The sequence below is a fragment of the Mixophyes fleayi genome, chromosome 6 (assembly GCF_038048845.1).
Source record: "Mixophyes fleayi isolate aMixFle1 chromosome 6, aMixFle1.hap1, whole genome shotgun sequence".
Classification (NCBI taxonomy): domain Eukaryota; kingdom Metazoa; phylum Chordata; class Amphibia; order Anura; family Limnodynastidae; genus Mixophyes; species Mixophyes fleayi.
Window position 1 is genome coordinate 46,122,155 of NC_134407.1, and position 22,025 is coordinate 46,144,179.

Consider the following 22,025-nt stretch of genomic DNA (forward strand, 5'->3'; position numbering starts at 1 on the left):
TTGTACATGCTCGTCATTGGGTCAGGGGTATACCCATTGCATTTGCATCTATGTTGGCTTCTTCCAAAGTCCCAAATTTCTCTAATATGATCCTAAGCCTTTGCGTCCACATGACTTTTGATACGGTCTCCTGGGGGTAAATGTATTAAACTGCAGATTTTGCACGTCGGCAATATTCAGCAACTTTTCAGGGGAAATTTAAAACGGCAATGTCTTTAAAGGCAAGTTTTGCCTTTAAAGACATTGCCATGCATGCTGTAATGGAAAAGAGGGATTTTGGTGGCGATTTCATAGCTATGATCAAAATTTTTTATGATAAACCTTTGACCTCCTTGATATTAACACTCTACTTGGAGATAACCTGGAGGTGATGAGGGGTCTAGATAGGGGTGCCCAATCTCCCCTTTGCTATTAAATTTGTTATTAGATCCTATACTGCGAGTTCTTCAGAAGTGGTCTCTACTGAGGGGCATTCGGATTGGAACAGAGAGAGTTAAGATCCCTGCCTTGCCAACAATATTTTGTTACACATATTAACCCAAAGTCCTTTTTGATCCCTTTGATTAGGAAAATTTAATTAACTGGTTTGGTATCAGAATTTATGGTGAACTTTGAAACATCATTGTCATCATCATGTGCGCTACTTGAGAGACTGGTTGACAAACTGATGTATATACACTAATCTGGCACTAGAAAAGCAATTTCTCCCAAATTTAAACATTAAAGCCTTTCTCCACCTGTAAGACCAGGAAATCCAAACTAATGTATTGTAAAATCCACTTTTAAACTCTGTTAAAAAAAGTTTGCATGTTTTATTGCATAAATGGCTACTAAATACCTACAAATCTATCCATTTACCATTTGTTGGAAATCCTGACTTCCAGAGTGGCGTGATGACTCGTCCCTTCATCACATGGAGGGGACTTGCGTTAGTTCGACCAGTTGTTAGATAAAACATGTAAAAAACCGCTCCTAATAATTTCAGGCGATTTAATTGTTTCCTTCTCTGGGACCCTTTCTCTTTCATCCAGTACCAACACTATACTAGGAGTATTATTTCTTTCTTTTATGACATTGATTGGGATAATCTCCTTAACACCATTTTGTTATCTATTCCCCCTCAAAGGAGAGAAATATCCTTACATTATACTTTTTTGAGAAATATATTAACACATTCTACTATTAAATGTGGTCTAAGTCAATGGTTAAAGTATTTTCCTCAATTGAACAAAGCCATATTACTCAAAACCTTATACTTCTCCGCCTCCACATATGTGAAAATATTTCTCCACATCATCCACAGAGGTTATCTCCACCCCATCATAAATATATTAGAGGTCTCTCTGGTGTCTCTACTTGCCCCAAGTGGGGTGAACCTCAGGCTGACTTTTTCCACTGTTGTTGGGCTTGTTCCTTTGTGAAGGGCTTTGGACCCGTGTGTGAAGATTCACAATGGCGGAGCTACCGTTCACACCACAATGGGCGATTTGGGGCATTTTGCCTCAAAACGTGAGAACTTCCAAAGGGAACTGAAAGCTATTAATGGTCATTCTGGCTACGGCTAGAAAATGCATCCTCCACACGCGGATCGAGAGCTCCCCCCGCCCCCCCCCCCACCACACACACTTGATTTATTTAAGGAATATTTTTTTTCTATTATGTGAATAGGGAGGTTGGAGGCGCCCCTTCAGAAAGACAAAATTATTTGTAAATTCTTCGAAACGCAGGAAATTTACATCAATACTTGATCAGCTCCCCTGAGAGAACAGCTTCGGGATAGTTTTTGCCAGACAATTTGGTATGAAACTAGAGTATTTTTACAAACTCTTCTAATTTACCTATAATAGTTGTGGATTTCCCCCTTTCTGGTCTCCCAGCACCTTAGGTCGCAATGTGCAATGTGCAATTGTTTAGAAATGTCTTCTATGTGTTTTGATGTGATATATAATATTTTTTCTCCGGTTATGATTGTTACAGTTACTATTATTATTATTTACAGTAATCTTTATTAAAGGCAAAAACAATTAAATGAAAGATTAAAGGTGTGGTTATGCATTGATACAATCACAATCTTATTATATCAATAATCTTTTATAGGCCTTATTTAGTTGACTATGATCCTATTCAGGTGTATTGGCGTTGTTCCTGTTTTGTAACAATCTGAACTTCTTGAATACAAAATTTGTTTAATTTGTGTTGTCCGTTACTGCTTCTTTATAAGAAATACTACCCTTGTCCTACACAGAACCTTTCATTTATTGTTTTCAAATCAGTTCCTAGAATATATTATTTATTGCCTACTCTGTCGCTCTTGAGCAGGAAACTAGCCGACTGAATGTGAATGTGTTATATGCTTTATAATCACCATAGGTAAGTTCATAGCCATGTAGTCTATATTTATATAAAATGCATCTGCTATTCCATCAGGGAAAAACACGCAGCAAAACATGATGGATAAAACATTTATGGTTTCCAACTGTTAGTGACCCTGTCACAAAGAATTAGTATTTTGCAGATTGATATTGCATCAGACGCTAGGGAGGACGGAAGATAAGTCCTATTTTGCACATAATGAGCTTTAGGTAGCGTTGGGACATCCATATGGCGATATCAGAAAGGAAGTTGGTTACAAAAGGTGGTATAGACGGGGAAAATAGATTTGATTATTTATTTATATATGTGTGTATATATATATATATATATATATATATATATATATATATATATAATATATAAAAGCCTAGCGGCGTGTGTGTGTGTGTGGAAAAAACTACCGGGTGACAGAGTGCTCAAGCTGCAGCAACACCTGCTGGGCGAAGTTATATACTACACTGACCTACTAAATTCTTAGCATTATCTAATATATAAAAGCCTAGCGGCGTGTGTTAGTGTGTGTGCAAAAACTATTTTCTCAGAAAGGGCTCATCCAATTGACCTGAAATTTGGTATACTGACATTATTTGACAAAAAAATTATAATAGTGAAGTCAGTTAATTTCTATCATCCCCCCTTCCCCCCGTGGGAGGGGTAGTAAAGGCTAAATTTACGAGTTGAGGGCTCAAACTCATTTTCGTGAGGTAATTTTACCTCATGAACACACATGCTGTATTAGTGTGTGTGTGTGTGTGTGTGTGTGTGTGTGTGTGTGTGTGTGTGTGTGTGTGTGTGTAAAAAACTACCGGGTGACAGAGTGCTCAAGCTGCAGCGCCACCTGCTGGGCGGAGTTATATACTACACTGACCTACTAAATTCTTAGCATTATCTAATATATAAAAGCCTAGCGGCGTGTGTGACAAGAACCTTTTTAACACCTTAAGTAGCTTGATTTGACTAGAATGCATGAGTATCATGCACGGGTTAACTTGTGTGTATATATATATATATATATATATATATACTGTGTGAGAGAGAAACATATATATAGATTAGATGACTTTTTATATATACATATATATAAATATATATATATATATATATATATATATATATATATATATATATTATACAGATAAAGATACACCGTTAGCGAGGAGGTGGCAGTGGAGACTGAATGAGTCGATTAGTGAAAGTGAAGATTTAGAAGTGGCGGTATGGAAAATGTATTGGGAATATAAGAAATAGGAATGTTCGTTTTACAATGAAGGCAGTACCCCCTTATACCAGCCCACTTCGACCACTGCAGTGAACCAGGAAAGAACTGTATCACAAAGGCCATTGAAGTGAAGAATGTATAGGAGAAAAGTGTTGTCAACAGTGTCAAAAGCAGCAATTAAATTAACTGAAAAATTAAGATAAATGCACACATTGTCGGACTGGGATTTGAAGGGCCCACCAGGGAAATGCAATTGTAGGGACCCATAAAATATTGTTTGTGCAGGATGGGTGTGGCCAGCCAGAGGGGTGAGGCCAGCCACAAGAGGGGTCGAGGTACGATTTAAATATATGGACATCACTGTAGCTCCTCAGTGCTGTGCCCCTTCTTCCACTTCAACCGCTTTTTTCAAATCCCCCGCAGAAGTCAGTAAATAAGTCATCACATCAGCCAGGCAGCAGAAGATTTGAAAACAGAGTCTCAAGTAGAATAAGCGGCACAGCACCGGCGAGCTACAGTGGCGTCCATATAATTAAATAGTACCACAAGGAAGAAAAATCTTTATTAATTTAATTAAGTTAAAATAACAACATTTTATGTGATACTTTTTATATTATCTATAATTTAAATATTTTGCACCAGAATCCTAATAAATAAAAATAATAGTTATAATAATAGCAATGAATTAATAAAAATAATACACATGCACTTACTTATGTCAAATTTAATTCAGTCTCTCCTTTTTTTATTGTGTTCTCTATTCTGATGTCTCCAGTGCAGCTATGAAAGTTGTGCAGAGAAAGCAGCGTAGTGTCTGCAGGGGAGAATGGTGGCAGGTGAGGTACAGCAGCAGGGATGTAAGACAGAAAGGAGGAGCAATGTGTTGGGGGCCAGTGGCAGCATAGGGTGAAAGGTAGCAGGGAGGTGGGAAGGACTAGCAGCACGGAGGGGGTAGTGTGGCAAATGGGGTGTCTGTCAGCAGGAATGGGGAGAACATAAATATAAGGGGGAGCATCACAATGTACAGTCTGGGGGAGAAGATACAGATATAAGGGGGGCCAGTGGACTATGTATTCCCCAAAAGTGAAGTCACGGATAGAAATAATCAAATATTCACCTCTGTTTTCGACTATTATGCAAAACTTGACTCTGACAAACTCACTCTGTCATACACACATTTCTCATACACACTGACACACTAATACATTTCTTATCACACACAAATGCACACTAATACCCCGTCAATAATGTAAAGAAAGAGCACACTGATAATTCTAATAATCTGTCAAGTGTTTGCACAAAAATGATAATAATAAAAATAAAACTATAAGAAAATGAAAAATAAATAAAAACAAAATGAAACAATGCAATGTTTTTAAACTAGATAACATAGTAGGTGCTATATATTTTATATTATATGTCCTACATTAAACAGTACATACTCTGCAATATTTGGCCGCCCCAAACAGGGGCAAACGCAGGATTTTTAAGGGGGGGTTTCCAAATAGATGAATTCGGAACAAAGCAACAATAAAACATAAAAAATAAAGTGCTATAATAAGCCTTCAACATAAACTTTTTTTACTGCAAATAACAGGTACATGTGAGTCACAATTTAAAATTGTTATTTACATAGTCTAACATTATGCAATAATAAGATAGTGGTGCGGAACCCGTGATGCTATATAAATAGCTGATGATGTTGATAAACCAATATGTTATAGGATCCTCTATTTTATTACTCATTATTAATGTAATAATCGAAGCCTGACTCGCATATAAAAGCTGAAAAATACATACACACACATATATATATATATATATATATATATATATATATATATATATATTTCAGCTGTAGGTTTCTTTTAACCTATTAATCCTCTCATCCCAAATACTTGGACATTTAGTATCTGTATCTGTGCCATGTTATCTCCCTATGTGAGAGGCATTAAATAAAATAAAACTGACATTTATCAGGGGCTTGTCCTGAAATGTCTGTGAACTTTTAATGGCCAGCAGTAACTTTCATCCTGGGATACATATATATATATATATATATATATATATATATATATATATATATACACACACCTACATATATCTACATACACATACATATACTAGTAAATAATATGTTGCTGTGACCTACATGGACGTTAATGCTAACCAGCTGAATGCACAGTCTCACTAGAGGTTCCTGTAAAACAATCTGAGATGATAGAACTATTCCTTACTTAGCATAAAACAGTGCAGGGTAAACTTATATTTAAGAATATAATTTTGCATTTAAATGTTTACATTGTTTTACCTTGTTAATGGCAAAAGCTATTATTATATCAGTGTGAATTATTTTTGCTTTTCCACCTGGATAACCAAGATCAGCTTCAACCTACAACATCATTTGTGCATCACTACAGCAACTGTTGGAAATATATTTATTTTGTTGAATGCCCAGGGTCCCTGGGACTCACCGTTTAGCAGGGCAGCCATTGATGTAATGTCTCAGTCTGGGAGGAGCTGCTGTGGCCACGCATGCGCAGCAGCTCCATTTAAACGACACTGGATTGTACAGTAGCCGCGGCGCAGTCAGCGCAGCGTCCGCGGAGGTGCTGTGGGAAGGGGCAGTGTTTAGCATGTTTATACATGCTTCTGCTACCTGTTCGTTCGCGGAGGGGGGGGGGGTTTCTGGAGAACCAGAAACCCCCCTGCGTGCGCCCCTGCCAAACTAGCCTGCCACATCCATACATCACATTGTTTCATTTTCAATTTTTATTTTTTGTTATTTTTCAGTTTCTTATCTTTTTATTATTATCATTATTTTATTTAATATTTTGTGCAAACACTTGGCTGATTATAATTATCAGTACTGCACTCTTTCTTTATGTTATTGATGATGTGTACTTTATAAAGAGCAGCATAAAAAACACACTGAGAGTGCTCTACTTTTACATTTACACACTAATACCTGTCTCAGACACACATATCTCATACACACGTCTCATACACAATAATACCTGTCTCATACTCACTAATACATGTCTCATATACACATTTCTCATACACACTGACACATACATATTTCATATACACCTTTCTCATACTAACAAACACGTCTCATACACACATTTCTCATACACATTTCTTATAGGTTTATCTTTTCCTGCAGTGCTTCCTCTATGCAGTATGGGTAGGGGGTGTATCTGTGCTCTGATTGGCTGAGTGACTATGTCAGCCAATCAGAGCATAGCAGAGGCAGTGAGGAGTTCCTGCAAAAGCAGGAAACACCTCTGCATTACCGAGTAGCACAGACTGCTCCTACTCTGCTTCCTCTGTGAGGACCCAGTTGATTGCATTCCGGCACTGCCCCCTAGCGAAAGGGGGCAGGACCATCAGACAGTGGGGCAAACAGAGCATCTCCCTGGTATCCCGATGGACCAGTCAGGCGAATCATGCACACACACACTACAGTGAATTGTGTCAGAAATGGAACACTTAGCGGAAACCCACAGGGAACATACAAACTGTACACAGATGGGGCCCTGGTTTGAAGCAAACCATGCTGTGAGGCAGCAATGCTAATCACTGTGCTGCCCGCATCCTGCACCTTGTCCAACATGGCAACATGGTGTATTCCCCTGCACAGGTCTGCCCAATATAAGGCACAAGATTTTCACACACATTAATGACTGTCAGCTTGACATGCAATCCACCTTAATGTCTTGTCTGCACACAGCCTTTAAATGGTTATTCATGAGATCATAATACCATTCGTAAGTCCTATACTTTGTGAGTCATCTTTAGAAATAACCTTTAAGGGTTATGTGAGATTTGCAGCTTTATATACTAAACAATGCTTTCTGATCACTTATATTTAAAGGTTTTCAATGGTTTTTGACCAGTATTGTAGCCTGGTTTGAAAAACACTAAGCTTGCTGAAGTTATACTGAGCACAGTTTATTAAGATGTACTGACTGACCTCAGTTTATTGATTTGAGTTCTTTCAAGGAATTCCATACATAGATAAGCATTCTATTAATTGCATATCTTCCTTTTCAGCACTTTATCTAATCTGACTAATGAATAAGTTATCCAGCCGCAGACTGTTTAGGAAGAATTAAGGGTGAATACAGGGCCCTCTTAACAACATTTGAGGCCCCCGGGCAAAGCAGTGCACCGGGGCCCCTATATATATAAAAAAAAAAAATGATTATATATATATATATATATGGGCCCTGCAGCCCAGGGGGTCCCGTCAGAGGCAGCGAGAGAAAAAAGTTCCTGAAAGAAAGAAGAAGAAAATACTTACCTTGCTCTCAGCTGGCGATCCGGCTCCCTCCCTGGTCTCCTCCTCCGTGTTGCGCTCCGCAATGGATGTCGGGCGGGCGTGATGATGTCACGCCCGACATGCACTGCGAGCGCCGCACGGAGGAGGAGACCAGGGAGGGAGCCGGATCGCCAGCTGAGAGCAAGGTAAGTATTTTCTTCTTCTTTTTTTCAGGAACCTTTTTTTTTTAGCTGCCTCTGACGGGCCCCCGGGCACCTGCCCATCGTGCCCTATGGAAGAGACGGCCCTTTGTGAATATAACAAGTTAGTTATGTACATAATAGTTTGTGCAAAAAGGTACATTTCAACTATAACAAAGGCATATTTATTCATACTTGCCCACTCTTCTGGAATTACCGGAAGACTCCCGAATTTCGGGTAGGTCTCCTAGTCTCCTGGGAGAGCAGGCCATTCTCCCTGCCCAAGTGGGCAGAATGGGAGCCACCGTGACATGATTCATGGTGAATCATGTAATTTTGGACCCGCGGCAACATTACGTTTTCACGTGGTGCAGATCCAAAATTATGCAATTTTTTTGTGATCCGTCCCACTTCCCTCTTCACACTTCACCTCCCCTCCAGGATGTCCCGTAGGGGAGGTGTAAAATGTTAGTTAGTATGTATTTATTCAAATCTATTTATTCTACATTGTGTTCAAATAAATTTAAGTTCTGTTTTTTTATTGCATTATTTTAATGTATGATGTACTTTTGCATGCAATTATTATGCTACAACCTCAACCCCCCACTCCATTTTTAAAATCATTTTAATGTTTGCTTTTTGTTTTGTTTTTGGTTGTAGTTTTTGCATGTAAAACACATAATATGTGCATATTAAAACAGTGAAAACTATATGCCATACGTGCCATCTTTTGTATTCTCCCCTCCAGAAGGGGAGGCCAAGTGTTAAGAGCAGAGGGAGCGTGATGCACCAAATCACATCCTTATCATAGGCAAACCGATGGGGGGTTTCCTAGTGCCTGTAAACCCCCCTCCAAGCCTGGGGCACTGTATAATTGAGATGGCTGCACCCTGCTCCCGCTTCACATGGCTCTGCTTGAAAAGGGAGAGCTATGTGCACCTAACAGTAGTGCACGCAGCATTGCCCATGTATATTATGGGGATAGGAAGAGTTGGAGAGCAGACAAGCACTGTCTAAAATTATAGCCACACCCCCATGCATGCTGGACACGCCCACTGGCGGTGTGGTTTGGAAACCCACCTCTACAAATCCTGCGTTTGCCCCTGCTCATGGCACTATTTGCTGTGAATGGCATCATTGAGGTCACTGTCCCACCCATTTCTCTGGGAAGAGAAGGGAAAGACCTGCTCTCCCGGGAGCTACCGGAAATTCAGGAGATTCCCGGACATTTCGGAAGGGTAGCAAGTATGTAATATGCTTGTTTACACCCATCCCCACAGACTCAATGTTAAATAAATAAAAAAGTAAAGACAAAAAACTGGGACAAGCTATGTTTGCAAAACTGGACAAGAATGAAGAAAAACATGAAATCAGTTTATGAGCATTGTTACTACTTTCTTTATGGGATAACATTATCTGCTTTTTTAGTGCAGTTTTAAGAGAAAGAAAGGATGAAAGAAATAAAAGAACTCCGTCCATAGGATTAGGAATGACCAAACGGGTAGATACTAATCTTGCTCTTAGGGGCCCAGATGGTAGTATTCATTACACAGGAGGCACTAGGTAGCCTATGTGTACAATATAAAGTGATTAATCGGAGACTCCATATTGTGACGTATTTTGGAGACAGATATCTAGGTATTTCAATATTCTCATTTTTTCATCAAATATTTAACATTTCCTCTTCTGATGATGCACAATAAAGGTTATATTTTATATTAATGTCACAACTATAATTGACAACATGGAGGTGTTGCTGATTCTGATAAATGACATGCAGCATGACAATGTATTATTTTAACTAAGGGGATGTCAATAGGTTCATGTTAATGATAATAAAAATAGGGTTGTACCTTTTATTACAAGCAGTAATATACTTAATCACTCCAATAATCAATATTTGTTAAGATTAAGGTACCAAGAACCTCATATATTATAATCATGTGTCAGCTTGTACTATACATACAGTTTATTTGATGGATGTAGGGAGGTGAAGAGATAGCCTTGGGCTTAGGTTAGATGTGCAAACAAAGAAGATGTTTAACACATTTTATCAGTATGTTTGTTTAACATTTCTAGTGAAAGCTATCGATACCCGTAACCTAGGCAAAGATAGTCATTGTAAATACTTAAAGGCGAAGAATGATAAACCGTATAATGATAAACTGTAGGCTTTTATATTAATACATAGAACAGTGTTGAACTGTTTGCCCAACCTTAGGTCATAATTCTATAGCTGTTGTATACATGTTGGACATTATAAGATGATACCAGATAGATATCAGGACATTTACAGGTCTATGGGGATTCAATTTCAGACGACGTGGTGCACGGACATCACAGTGATGTTGTCGGCAATTACGGTAGGAATCTCCGCTCATTTTTATAGGTGGGAGGAAAAATGAACGGAGTTTCCAGCCATAACATTGGAGCAAGGTGTCTTTGTGGACCTTCCGGAGACACTTCGCGCCGAATTGAATCTCCTCCTGTGAAAAAGGTGTCTGCCATCTGTGGAGTTGCACAAGCTCTCACACGTGTTAATTTGTACAGCAGAAGCACTTGGCTGATGAATAAAGCAGAGAGATGAGAGAGGGTTATGATGGTTGTGTTATGATGGTTGTGCAAATAATCTAAAATTATAAAGCAGTGCCAGTATGTAGTTTGGCCCACCACGCCAGTATGACATTATGGCCCACAGTGCCAGTATGCAGTATGTCCCATAGTACCAGTATGCAGTATGGCCCACAGTGCCAGTATGCAGTATGGCCCACAGTGCCAGTATGCAGTATGGCCCACAGTGCCAGTATGCAGTATGTCCCATAGTACCAGTATGCAGTACGTCCCATAGTGCCATGGTCCAATCCCTATTACCAACACCTTCTGTTCCCAACACACTACTCACTCTGCGATCTGTCTGTCATTGATGATTGGACAGAGTGTATAAGGTGTAGAATGTTCTGCTGATAGGGATTGGACCACCACTTTGCTGCAGTTATAGTATGAGGTAGCAGCTTGTACTGTTAACCTATTACACTGCAGGCTGCTTCCTGGACCCCATTGAAAAGTCGTACTGACCTGGATTTGTCTTTCAAAAAGAGGAGGAGATGTATGGTAACCTTATTTGAAAGTTAATGTTTAAGTCCTGAATATCAGTAGAAAATAAACTGGTTTACAAGGTGAACGTATAGTGTACCATTCTGCTAGCTGTGCTGAAGTGCTATGTAAAATGATCTCTGCTGAAACAGAAGTCTTGCATCAGACAATAAACTCTTTATTTGTTTGTATTTCAATGGCATGTATTATACCAAATGTACAATAAAATAACAGCATAGCTGACTGGGCCAAAGAGGAGTTCGGAAACCATAAATTATTCTCTCTGATAGGAATTCCACTACTAAATTATAGGTTATTTTTTCATTGCAAAAGATCTGACATTTCAAATAAAATCTACAATAAAATAAATGATTGTCTTACTTACACGAGGTAACAAACTCCTCCTTGTTCTTGATGCTTTGCTGGAATTGAATATTATTATCTATGTGCTGCACGAACCAATCTTCCATCCTTTGTGCACAGCTGCCATCTTGCACAGTTGGGTCAGCTAACCCTGTAGAATGATTGTCATGCTTGGGTGTGACCTTAGGTTCTGGGAAGAAGTTACAGCACAAAGAGTGATGGTACTGCACATTGACACTCGCCAATAGCATACATGGGTTAAGGAAAACTTGAGTGGCAATAACCCAGATGCCCAAACCAGTACTATACAAATTACTGAGACTTGAATCTGGGCCTTCCTGATGAACAGTCATAAATGTAAAAGATTGTGCTACTTTCATTTTATTTATTTTTTAAACATTGTGCTGCTTCAGAGTATTTTGTATAGCTCCAGACAAGAGCTACAGTGCCATTGGCATAGACAACAGTGCCAATGAGCTCCTGTTTGCCCGTTTTTTAGCATGGATACCAATGTATCAGCAGATACGGTCTTGTTGCGTGCTGAGGAGCTCAGCTACATTAGTGCATAATTGTGTAGCTGACTCAAAACACTTTGAGCCTCATGACTCATTGGTATCACTGGTTCATATTGAATTAATCGGGTTCCTTCTCATGAATATTGGTTCAGCCTACAAAACTGCTGCCTCAGCTGTGTGTTTTGCTTTAAATTAAATAGAAACTGCATATTAATAATAAGTGTTTACCTTGTAGGTCCCAGCAGATCTCCACCCCCGTGGTCATGCAGTTTGGACATGCAGAGACTTTGTTGCCCCTGCTGGCGCTGATGGGACTGTTTAAGGATGAGAAGCCTCTGACTGCTGACAGCTTTGCCACACAAAACGAACACAAGTTCCGCAGCGGAAGGATTGTACCTTATGCTTCAAACTTGGTGTTTGTCCTATACCACTGCGACTTGGCAGAGAGCCCTAAGGAAGAGTACCAAGTGCAGGTGTTGCTGAATGAAAATCTCCTTCCTCTTCCCCACTCAAATCAGTCTGTCTGTCTTTTTGATGATTTGAAGAAGCAGTACAGCCACCTTCTTCATAGCTGCCATGTTAAAGAAGAATGTGAACTGACACAAGTTCACACCTCTGAGGATGAACTATGAGATGGGCTGGTTCCGTATGGTTTAACCTTTACTACATTTTGTTACTCATTTTGAATTTTTCCCCTTTTTATCAACAGATAATTTTTTTTCAGTTTTCGGGAAACAAAGTTGCTGCTGAAGTCACCAGATTTGGTTCTGAAAATGGTTGCACGTTTTGTTTTCTTTGCTTGTTTTTTTTTTGTGTTTTTTACTTTTTTGCATTTAGTCAGACAAATTATAGATTTGGGAGATATGGATTATACTGAGTGATTTAATTATAACCACTTACATTCTACAGTACCACTAACACTAAGTAAGGACCTGAAGATGATATACTAGAGAATGGCAGACACATTCTTATAGAATATATATCTAACGTAAGAGCCGTAGAGGTCTATTAGGGAATGATCTTTCACTGGTTCATTTTACCAATAAAAGACATTTAAAAAACTGATTTATGGGGAAACATTTTCCTCCAGGTTGTTTAAAGTTGCTGCAATTCTTATATTTCATTTTACCTCGTAGGCAGTTTTTACTTTTTATTTATGAGGTTAACTCAGGCATTGATATGACACTTTGAGTTAGATGAAGAGCTTTGTGTGTGGTTAGTAACAGCCAGGGTTTGTATGGCCTAGATAGCAACAGGTTTTATAATATGGGTATAAGGTTATGGAAAATAAGTTATGCAGGTTATACTGTCAAGAGAATTTTTAGTTTTATAATTCATTCAAAGAGATGTATATATAGATTATGCGCTCCGAGCAGAATTATAATGAATACGTGGGAATAATACAGTATTAATCTAAAAATACAAATTTTTACATTATGTTGCTAATTACCATTTGGCTTCATTTATATTTAAAAGTAACACATACAAAGTTTGTAAGTCAATGTAACCTATCAGAACAATCAAAACTATTGGACCAAAACATAGGACTGGGAACACAAAGTTAACAAGTTATAAATTGCACAACTTAGTTAAAGCTGGTGTGCACCAAACTTGTCCAATCAAAGCTCCCGCAGTGATCAAAGCATTGACCACATCAAACTACATTCTTCTTGCAATCATTCATCAAGTGATCCAACACTAATCCGCTGCTTAATTATTTTTGCTTTTTACATTGCACTTTTGCAAAAGCATAATACAATAATATTTCATCTACTGAACTTGTGAGTTTATTCAATATTAAATGTATTCGCTGTCTAACAGGGCCCTAATATCACCAACAAGCACCCTATCCATGTGGGGTCTGTATGTTCTCCCTGTGTGTGTGTGTGTGCCGGACCATTCACACTCATTGATGCTATGGGTTTTCTCCCACAGTCCACAAGGACTGGGAGGTACATTAACCGCTTGCTGACAATATGGACCCTAGAATATTCTCTGTAATGCTGTGCGTAATATTGTGGTGCTATGTAAGTGAAACAATAACAAATAATAGCATTGAAGGAAATATTTCTTCAACAACAAACAGACTGATATTTGAAGTTGTAGGATGGCAGTATTAATTGGGCATACAATACATTATACTATGTTTTGTTTCTTCTATTTATCAGTGAATGACTGTCAGTCTTTTGTCATTGGTACCAAAGCACCTTTATGTTTACAGTAGTCGGCTATTATGGAAAGGAATGCAGAGGTAGTTAGCTATAATAGTGTAGTGAAGATAGTATGAAATCAACTATATGGGTGTTCATTTGGGTCAGTGATATAAATTAAACAGACACATTGACTATTTGCAACACTAAAGGGAACGTGTATAAAGAAAGAGAAAATCATCCCTATTTATAAATGCATTGTATATGTTCCTAATGAAGGCAGTATAACTGAGATTATTATTAGTGCTTCTTAAGTCTTTCCTTGTGGTGAAGTTTCAGAAATGTACGAAGTAACTCAGGTTCAGTCAATTCTGTTTGTACTTTAGATACAGGCTCCTCCTACTTTTGTCACATGATTCATTTTGAAAGTGTTAAATAATAGAATGTACAACCATCGGTGACTGCAAAATGCACCTATGTATGAGAGACACACGAACCATCTATTTATGCCTTGTACCAAAACGTTCCTCCATAAACCAAAAACAGCACGTGTCATTGTTTGTACAAAACTGACTAAAACCATCTTTGTAAACTGCATCCATGTACATGTTTCTGGATCATGGTGCTTTCAAACACATTTGAGGCTTTATTGATTTTGTGTAAATGTACTGAGTGCAGTGTGGTTTTCAATAAATATAATAAATCATTTATCTCATTTGCTTGTTGTAATTATCATTCAAACAAGATGAACGGTACACAGAAGTATGGTTACAGTCTCGAAAAACACAGCAGGTTAATTGGAACGTCCTTATTCAGATCACTGTGTGATTTCATGTCTTTATCAAGCACTTTTCCTAGCAGCAAAAATGCATTTGTTCAATATAAGGATCCATATTTGTTTTGTTTTGTTTTGTTTTTAAGAAAAGGTATTCCTAGACTTGTTGCTGGTGTCATTTTCTTCTAGCACAGCTGGAAAAAAAACCCACATTATTTCTGAGAGTGCATTATTGTTCTTCTGACACCAACTGATGAAACGAGTGAGTGTGGCATGGTCCTCCGTCATGAGGGGAAGGGCAGTTGATATCACCAAGCATAAGGATGATATTACACCATTAGCACTTGGTTACACAGGTCTACTTAGTTATGTAGTGTCTCTGTTACAAAGGAGGAGTTTGAACCCAATAGTAGTGGGCATCCCTACAACAAGACGAAGAGCTAGATATACTAAAGGGCGAATTGATGAAACCGCCGGAAAAATACACAGAAAACTGGTGGATGGAATTAAAATGCTGAAAACCAAAGTTTTGCAAGCCACCACTTTACAAATCGCCATCCTCAGTTTTAAAATGATCAAAATACAAACATCCATATTTACTAAGCTGTTATTTGACAAACCGCCAGGAACACAGCCAGGAAAAAGTGGTGGTTGTGAGAGGTGAGATTGCTCAAACTGCATGTGGTTTTCAATCCGCCACACTTCGCCAGGCATTATACATCGCAGCCTCAAACCGTCCTATAATAAATGTGCCGATTTGGAGCACTAAGCTGCCAGCGTTATGTGGCGGTTTAAAACCGCCAGAAAACACGATTTTTAGTAAATCTACAACTAAGGCTTTGAATACACAGGTGTGGGAATAGTGATGATGTTTCTATCAATGATATTTCTCCTGAATTGTATCCCCTCCAAAAGCAACTGTTATAAATGCATCTCCATGTGATGGACACTCACCTGTTCCTGCACCATTCTAAGCATCCTAAAGAATTTAGAGTGTGACTGGGTTGATTTATATGTCATATACTTTTTTTTTGGTACCTTTCTTTTCTATTAAGCAGCAAATAAAGTTTTGTTAGGTTTTTCATCATGCAAACCAAGGGCTGACACTTATGAGAGTTACCATTTACATGGCTGCTCTTTAGGTCAGTGCTTTGTATTATAAGAAATATTTCATTTATAGTTGCACGTAAGTCCACTTGTACAACGTAAAAATGTGACTTATGTAAAACGTGTCACACTGCACATGTGCACAACTGGAGCCTGTATTTTGAATTGACCATGGGCCTGATTCATTAAGGATCTTAACTTGAGAAACTTCTTATTTCAGTCTCCTGGACAAAACCATGTTACGATGCAAGGGGTGCAAATTAGCATTGTTAAATACTGACTGTTTTTTCATGTAGCACACAAACACTTGATAGCTTCAGGGGCGCACGCAGGGGGGGTTTCTGAGTCTCCAGAAACCCCCCCCCCTCCGCGGATCGGTCGGGCAAAAGCATGTTTTAAAACATGCCAAAGATTTTTTCTATTACAGCACCGCCGCGACGCTTCTGTCACAGCGCCGCGGCTGCTGTATAACCCCCGTTCGGCGAGAAGGAGCTGCTGCGCATGCGCGAGCGCAGCAGCTCCACCCTTGAATACCCGGCATCACTGGATGGCTTCCCTGCTGGGGCACGGTAGGGCTTGATGTTTCAAGCGCTATTTCAATTATTAAATAATAAAAGCGCTTCAGATACTGGCCCCAATTAATCTGATGTACTGTTTTATTAAAAGACCAAAGACTCCATTTCTGGGGAGCCTGCAGGCAGGGCCGGATTTACCGCTAGGCAACCTAGGCACCTGCCTAGGGCCTAGTGGCTCTCGGAGGGCCCAGCTGGGGGGGACAGGATCAATTTTAAAAAAAATGAAAAAAAATTGGCCCCTCCCCCGACTCGCGGCACCCCCTCCCCCTTCCCGCGACTCGTGCGGGGGGGGGGGGGGGTGCCGCGAGTCGGGGGAGGGGGGTCGGGTGCCGCGAATCGGGAGAGGGGGGGTCGGGTGCCGCGAGTCGGGTCCCGGCAGCCTCTTCTCCTCTCAGTGTCTCAGTGATAGAGAGAGAGGAGGAGAGGCTGCCGGGACCCGACGAGCGATCACGTGACTCTTTCTTTTTTTTTCTTTTTTTTTACATCTGGACTGACCGAGGAGGAGCAGCGCGCAATAGAAAGGTAAGTAAAACAAGGGACAGAAGTGGTGATGGTGAAGGGGCACAGAAGTGGTGATGGTGAAGGGGCACAGAAGTGGTGATGGTGAAGGGGCACAGAAGTGGTGATGGTGATGGGCACAGAGGTGGTGAAGGGCACAGAGATGGTGATTGGCACAGAAGTGGTGATGGTGATTGGCACAGAAGTGGTGATGGTGAAGGGCACAGAGGTGGTGATGGTGATGGGCACAGAGGTGGTGATGGTGAAGGGCACAGAGATGGTGATTGGCACAGAAGTGGTGATGGTGATTGGCACAGAAGTGGTGATGGTGAAGGGCACAGAGGTGGTGATGGTGATTGGCACAGAGGTGGTGATGGTGAAGGGGCACAGAATTGGTGATGGTGAAGGGCACAGAGGTGGTGATGGTAAAGGGGCACAGAATTGGTGATGGTGATTGGCACAGAGGTGGTGATGGTGAAGCGCACAGAGGTGGTGATGGTGATTGGCACAGAGGTGGTGATGGTGAAGGGCACAGAGGTGGTGATGGTGAAGAGGCACAGAGGTGGTGATGGTGAAGGGCACAGAGGTGGTGATGGTGATGGGCACAGAGGTGGTGAAGGGCACAGAGGTGGTGATGGTGAAGGGCACAGAGGTGGTGATGGTGAAGGGCACAGAGGTGGTGATGGTAAAGGGGCACAGAAGTGGTGATGGTGATGGGCACAGAGGTGGTGAAGGGCACAGAGGTGGTGATGGTGAAGGGCACAGAGGTGGTGATGGTGAAGGGCACAGAGGTGGTGATGGTAAAGGGGCACAGAATTGGTGATGGTGATTGGCACAGAGGTGGTGATGGTGAAGGGCACAGAGGTGGTGATGGTGATTGGCACAGAGGTGGTGATGGTGAAGGGCACAGAGGTGGTGATGGTGAAGAGGCACAGAGGTGGTGATGGTGAAGGGCACAGAGGTGGTGATGGTGAAGGGGCACAGAATTGGTGATGGTGATTGGCACAGAGGTGGTGATGGTGAAGGGCACAGAGGTGGTGATGGTGATTGGCACAGAGGTGGTGATGGTGAAGGGCACAGAGGTGGTGATGGTGAAGAGGCACAGAGGTGGTGATGGGCACAGAGGTGGTGATGGTGAAGAGGCACAGAGGTGGTGATGGTGATTGGCACAGAAGTGGTGATGGTGAAGGGCACAGAGGTGATAATGGGCACAGAGGTGGTGATGGTGATTGGCACAGAGGTGGTGATGGTGAAGAGCACAGAGGTGGTGATGGTGAAGGGCACAGAGGTGGTGATGGTGATTGGCACAGAAGTGGTGATGGTGAAGGGCACAGAGGTGGTAATGGACACAGAGGTGGTGATGGTGATTGGCACAGAGGTGGTGATGGTGAAGGGCACAGAGGTGGTGATGGTGAAGTGCACAGAGGTGGTGATGGTGAAGAGGCACAGAGGTGGTGATGGGCACAGAGGTGGTGATGGTGAAGAGGCACAGAGGTGGTGATGGTGATTGGCACAGAAGTGGTGATGGTGAAGGGCACAGAGGTGGTAATGGGCACAGAGGTGGTGATGGTGATTGGCACAGTGGTGGTGATGGTGATTGGCACAGAGGTGGTGATAGTGATGGGCACAGAGGTGATGGTGAAAGGGCACATGTGATATTGTGAAGGGGCAAAAGTGACAATGAAAGGGCACAGTGTGATGATAGAGGGACAAAAGTGACAAGAGCACATACTTGGATTTATGCGTATTATTTTTGCAAACACCTTAAGTAAGTATTTCTGCCCTGACTTCAATATTTATTATGTTGTTTTGACCCAACTACTTAAAAAAACAGGACTGCTTGGTAATTATTTAGGGGTGCCTTTTTCTGCAGCAGGGTGGCCTTGCTCTTTTCACATGTTAAGTACGCCCCCAAAGATGCAAGCCACGCCCTCACCTCCTTTGGCGGCGTGCCGCCGCTGCGCGGCAGCACATGCTTTCATATCTACTTAACTATAGGGGTATATGGTAGGCATGCGGCGGCACATGCTTTCACTTCTACGTAACTATAGGGGTATATGGTAGGCTGCAAAAATATAGTGCTATGGATTGTTTCAGGGAGGGGGCCCAAAAACAGTATCCTGCCTAGGGCCCTATGAGGTCTAAATCCGGCTCTGCCTGCAGGGTATGCAGAGCTGTGTTATTGTATATAAATATTGTATTATAGAATTAAAAAAGTAGAGGATTCCTCTACTTTTTTAATCCTATAATACAATATTTATATATAATCACACAGCTCTGCATACCCTGCAGGCTCCCCAGAAATGGAGTCTTTGGTCTATTAATAAAAAAAAACACATCAGATTGATCGTGGCCAGTATTTGATTTCACCCTGTAACCCAATAACAAATCTATATAAATATATATATATAGATACATATATATAAATATTTATATATACATATTTACACACACACATATATATATATATATATATATATATATATATATATATATATATATATATATATATATATATTATAGTCCAAACTTGTGTCATGTTATAAATGTTTTTTGTTTGTTTTTAATGTTCGTTTTTTTTCATATACATTAGCAATGTTAGTTTTAATGTGTGTAATCAATGCTATTTTGATGTGCAAGATCATTGTTAGTTTTAATGTGGAGTATCATTGCTAGTTTTAATGTGTGTTATCAATGCTATTTTGATGTGCGGTATCATTGTTAGTTTTAATGTGGAATATCATTGCTAGTTTAATGTGTGTTATCAATGCTATTTTGATGTGCGGTACCATTGCTAGTTTTAATATGGAGTTTCAATACTCATTTTAATGAAGGGTTTAGATTGTTTTAATGTACAGTATTTTAGTGTGTGGTAGGAATGATTTTTTTTGTGCTTTATTTTGCTTTGTTCCGAATTCAACTATTTGGAAACCCCCTTTAAAAATCCTGCGTTTGCCCCTGAGTTTATTTGTACACTGAAATTTAAAGTTGATATTTGTGTGCTACATGAAAAAACAGTCAGCATTTAACTTATGTGCAAAACAGAATACTAATTTGCACCCCTTGCATTGTAACATGGTTTTTTCCAGGAGACTGAAATAAGAAGTTTCTCAAGTTAAGATCCTTAATGAATCAGGCCCCATGTCTTCAGCTTTTGCTTGGAGATGTGGTTCAAGGGCGTTCATATGTGAGTTCAGCTTGGTGTGGAGATTTGAAGTGTAGGTAGGTTTATAACTTGAAAAACATATCCATTTTTTATTTCTGTCACTTGCAGAAATTATTTTATATAAACACTATCTTTAGGAATGCGCCCCACACTTATAATAAATATTTTGACCAATCATTATGTAGAATAGACAGTGTTCAAGAGCCAGTAGGCTAAAAGGCCCATTTGTATTATCCCTTTATTCCTTCATAGAGATCTGTTGTCCCTTTTAGCTTTTTTCAAGAATGCACTAGAATATGGCCACACATATGTGTGCATATATAGCCATAGTTGGGTTAGTGTTCTCAATACAGATAGTATTGTGGACTGAGCCTGATGCAGTGCTGGTAGAAGCGTCCCAGGCACCCTTTCTCCTCCTTGGTTCCCCTCCTGTCTGCCTCACCACCCCACCCAGCTACTTATCTTGTGTGGAGTAGGGGAGGGGCAGATTCTGCTCCTATGCTGGACTGGGAATGTAGCATTGGCCTGTGACTTCATAGACCAGCGCCACTCACTTCCTGTGTATCAGTGACATGGAGATAAACTGCTGGAAGCTGCTCCTCCATGTCTGAGGCCAGTATTCAGTGTGGAGGCGAGGTGGCTGAAAAACAATGCAAGAGTGATTTTATGTCCGTCTTTCAGGTGCCCCCTAAACTTTGGCGCTCTAGGCGACCACCTGGGTTCACCTCCCGTTAACTTAATCCAAATAAAAATAGCCGTTGATACCATGGCGATCACCTGCTAAATGCAATCACTTCCAGGGATAGTGAATGGTCTGGATTTATTCCCAGAAACATCAGACTTAGAAGACTGCTCCAGGAGAGATAGTCTGTTCATAAGAGGCATCTGATAATTGTCACGGGCACTAGGAGTCTTTACCCAGGGATCACCAGGTGGTAGGCTTACCAGAGCAATGTAGATGGTAATAGAGTACTCTGGTAGCAGGGTGATCACGGAACAGGTAATGGTAGATGAGATGCTCAGGAAAGTCTATGACTAGCAGCACTGGTAATATGGAGGTATTAATACACGAGGAACTGTATGGACAAGGACACGTGAAGGTAGTCAGTGGTCTGCGATAGCAAGTTGTACCACTGCTATAGTGAGGAGGAATGTCCAACAGCAACGAGGAGGTGATGAGAGTCAGCGGTCTGCGGATAGCAAGTTGTACCGCTGTCTGAGTGAAGGAATGGAATCCAAGTGGAGGTATCCGGGTAGTCAGTGGTCTGCGATAGCAAGTTGTACCACTGCTATGTGAGAGGATACTGGAACAGGTGATACAGGAAACAGGGATCAGTGGTCTGCCTTCAGCAAGTTGTACCACTGAATATATATGTGAGGAGGTGTACGGGGAGAGACTGCAACACAGGATGTACACGGGCACCTTAAACACGATCCACAATAATATGCACAATATATATAAATGACTGAACAGGTCTGCAAATATAGAAAGTCTCTTGAAGTAATCCAGCACAAGATAACACAGTCAATGATGGCAATAGACTCAGCGGATAGCAGACTCCAGAGGAGAACCAACACAGTCCAGCAAGGTATGCAATACACCAGCACAGTCAATGAGAAGTATGCATACCGTGGTTCAGAAGTAGGCAGTCAGATAGGAGTGCAGCGATACCTGAGCGGCAGGAGGCCGGCAGGATGAGAAGTCCCTGGATGGATGAGGAAGA

The 22,025-nt window shown here is 40.7% G+C and overlaps 1 protein-coding gene across 1 annotated transcript in view; it reads left to right on the plus strand.

Moving 5' to 3' along the window:
• MINPP1 (multiple inositol-polyphosphate phosphatase 1) overlaps window positions 1-14,895 on the plus strand; it is a 66,796-nt gene extending 51,901 nt beyond the window's left edge. The window contains exon 7 of the mRNA XM_075216380.1: window positions 12,266-14,895. Within this exon, the coding sequence (XP_075072481.1) occupies window positions 12,266-12,662 (397 nt within the window). The 3' untranslated portion in view covers window positions 12,663-14,895. The remainder of the gene's footprint in view (window positions 1-12,265) is intronic.
• The last annotated feature ends 7,130 nt before the right edge of the window (window positions 14,896-22,025 follow it).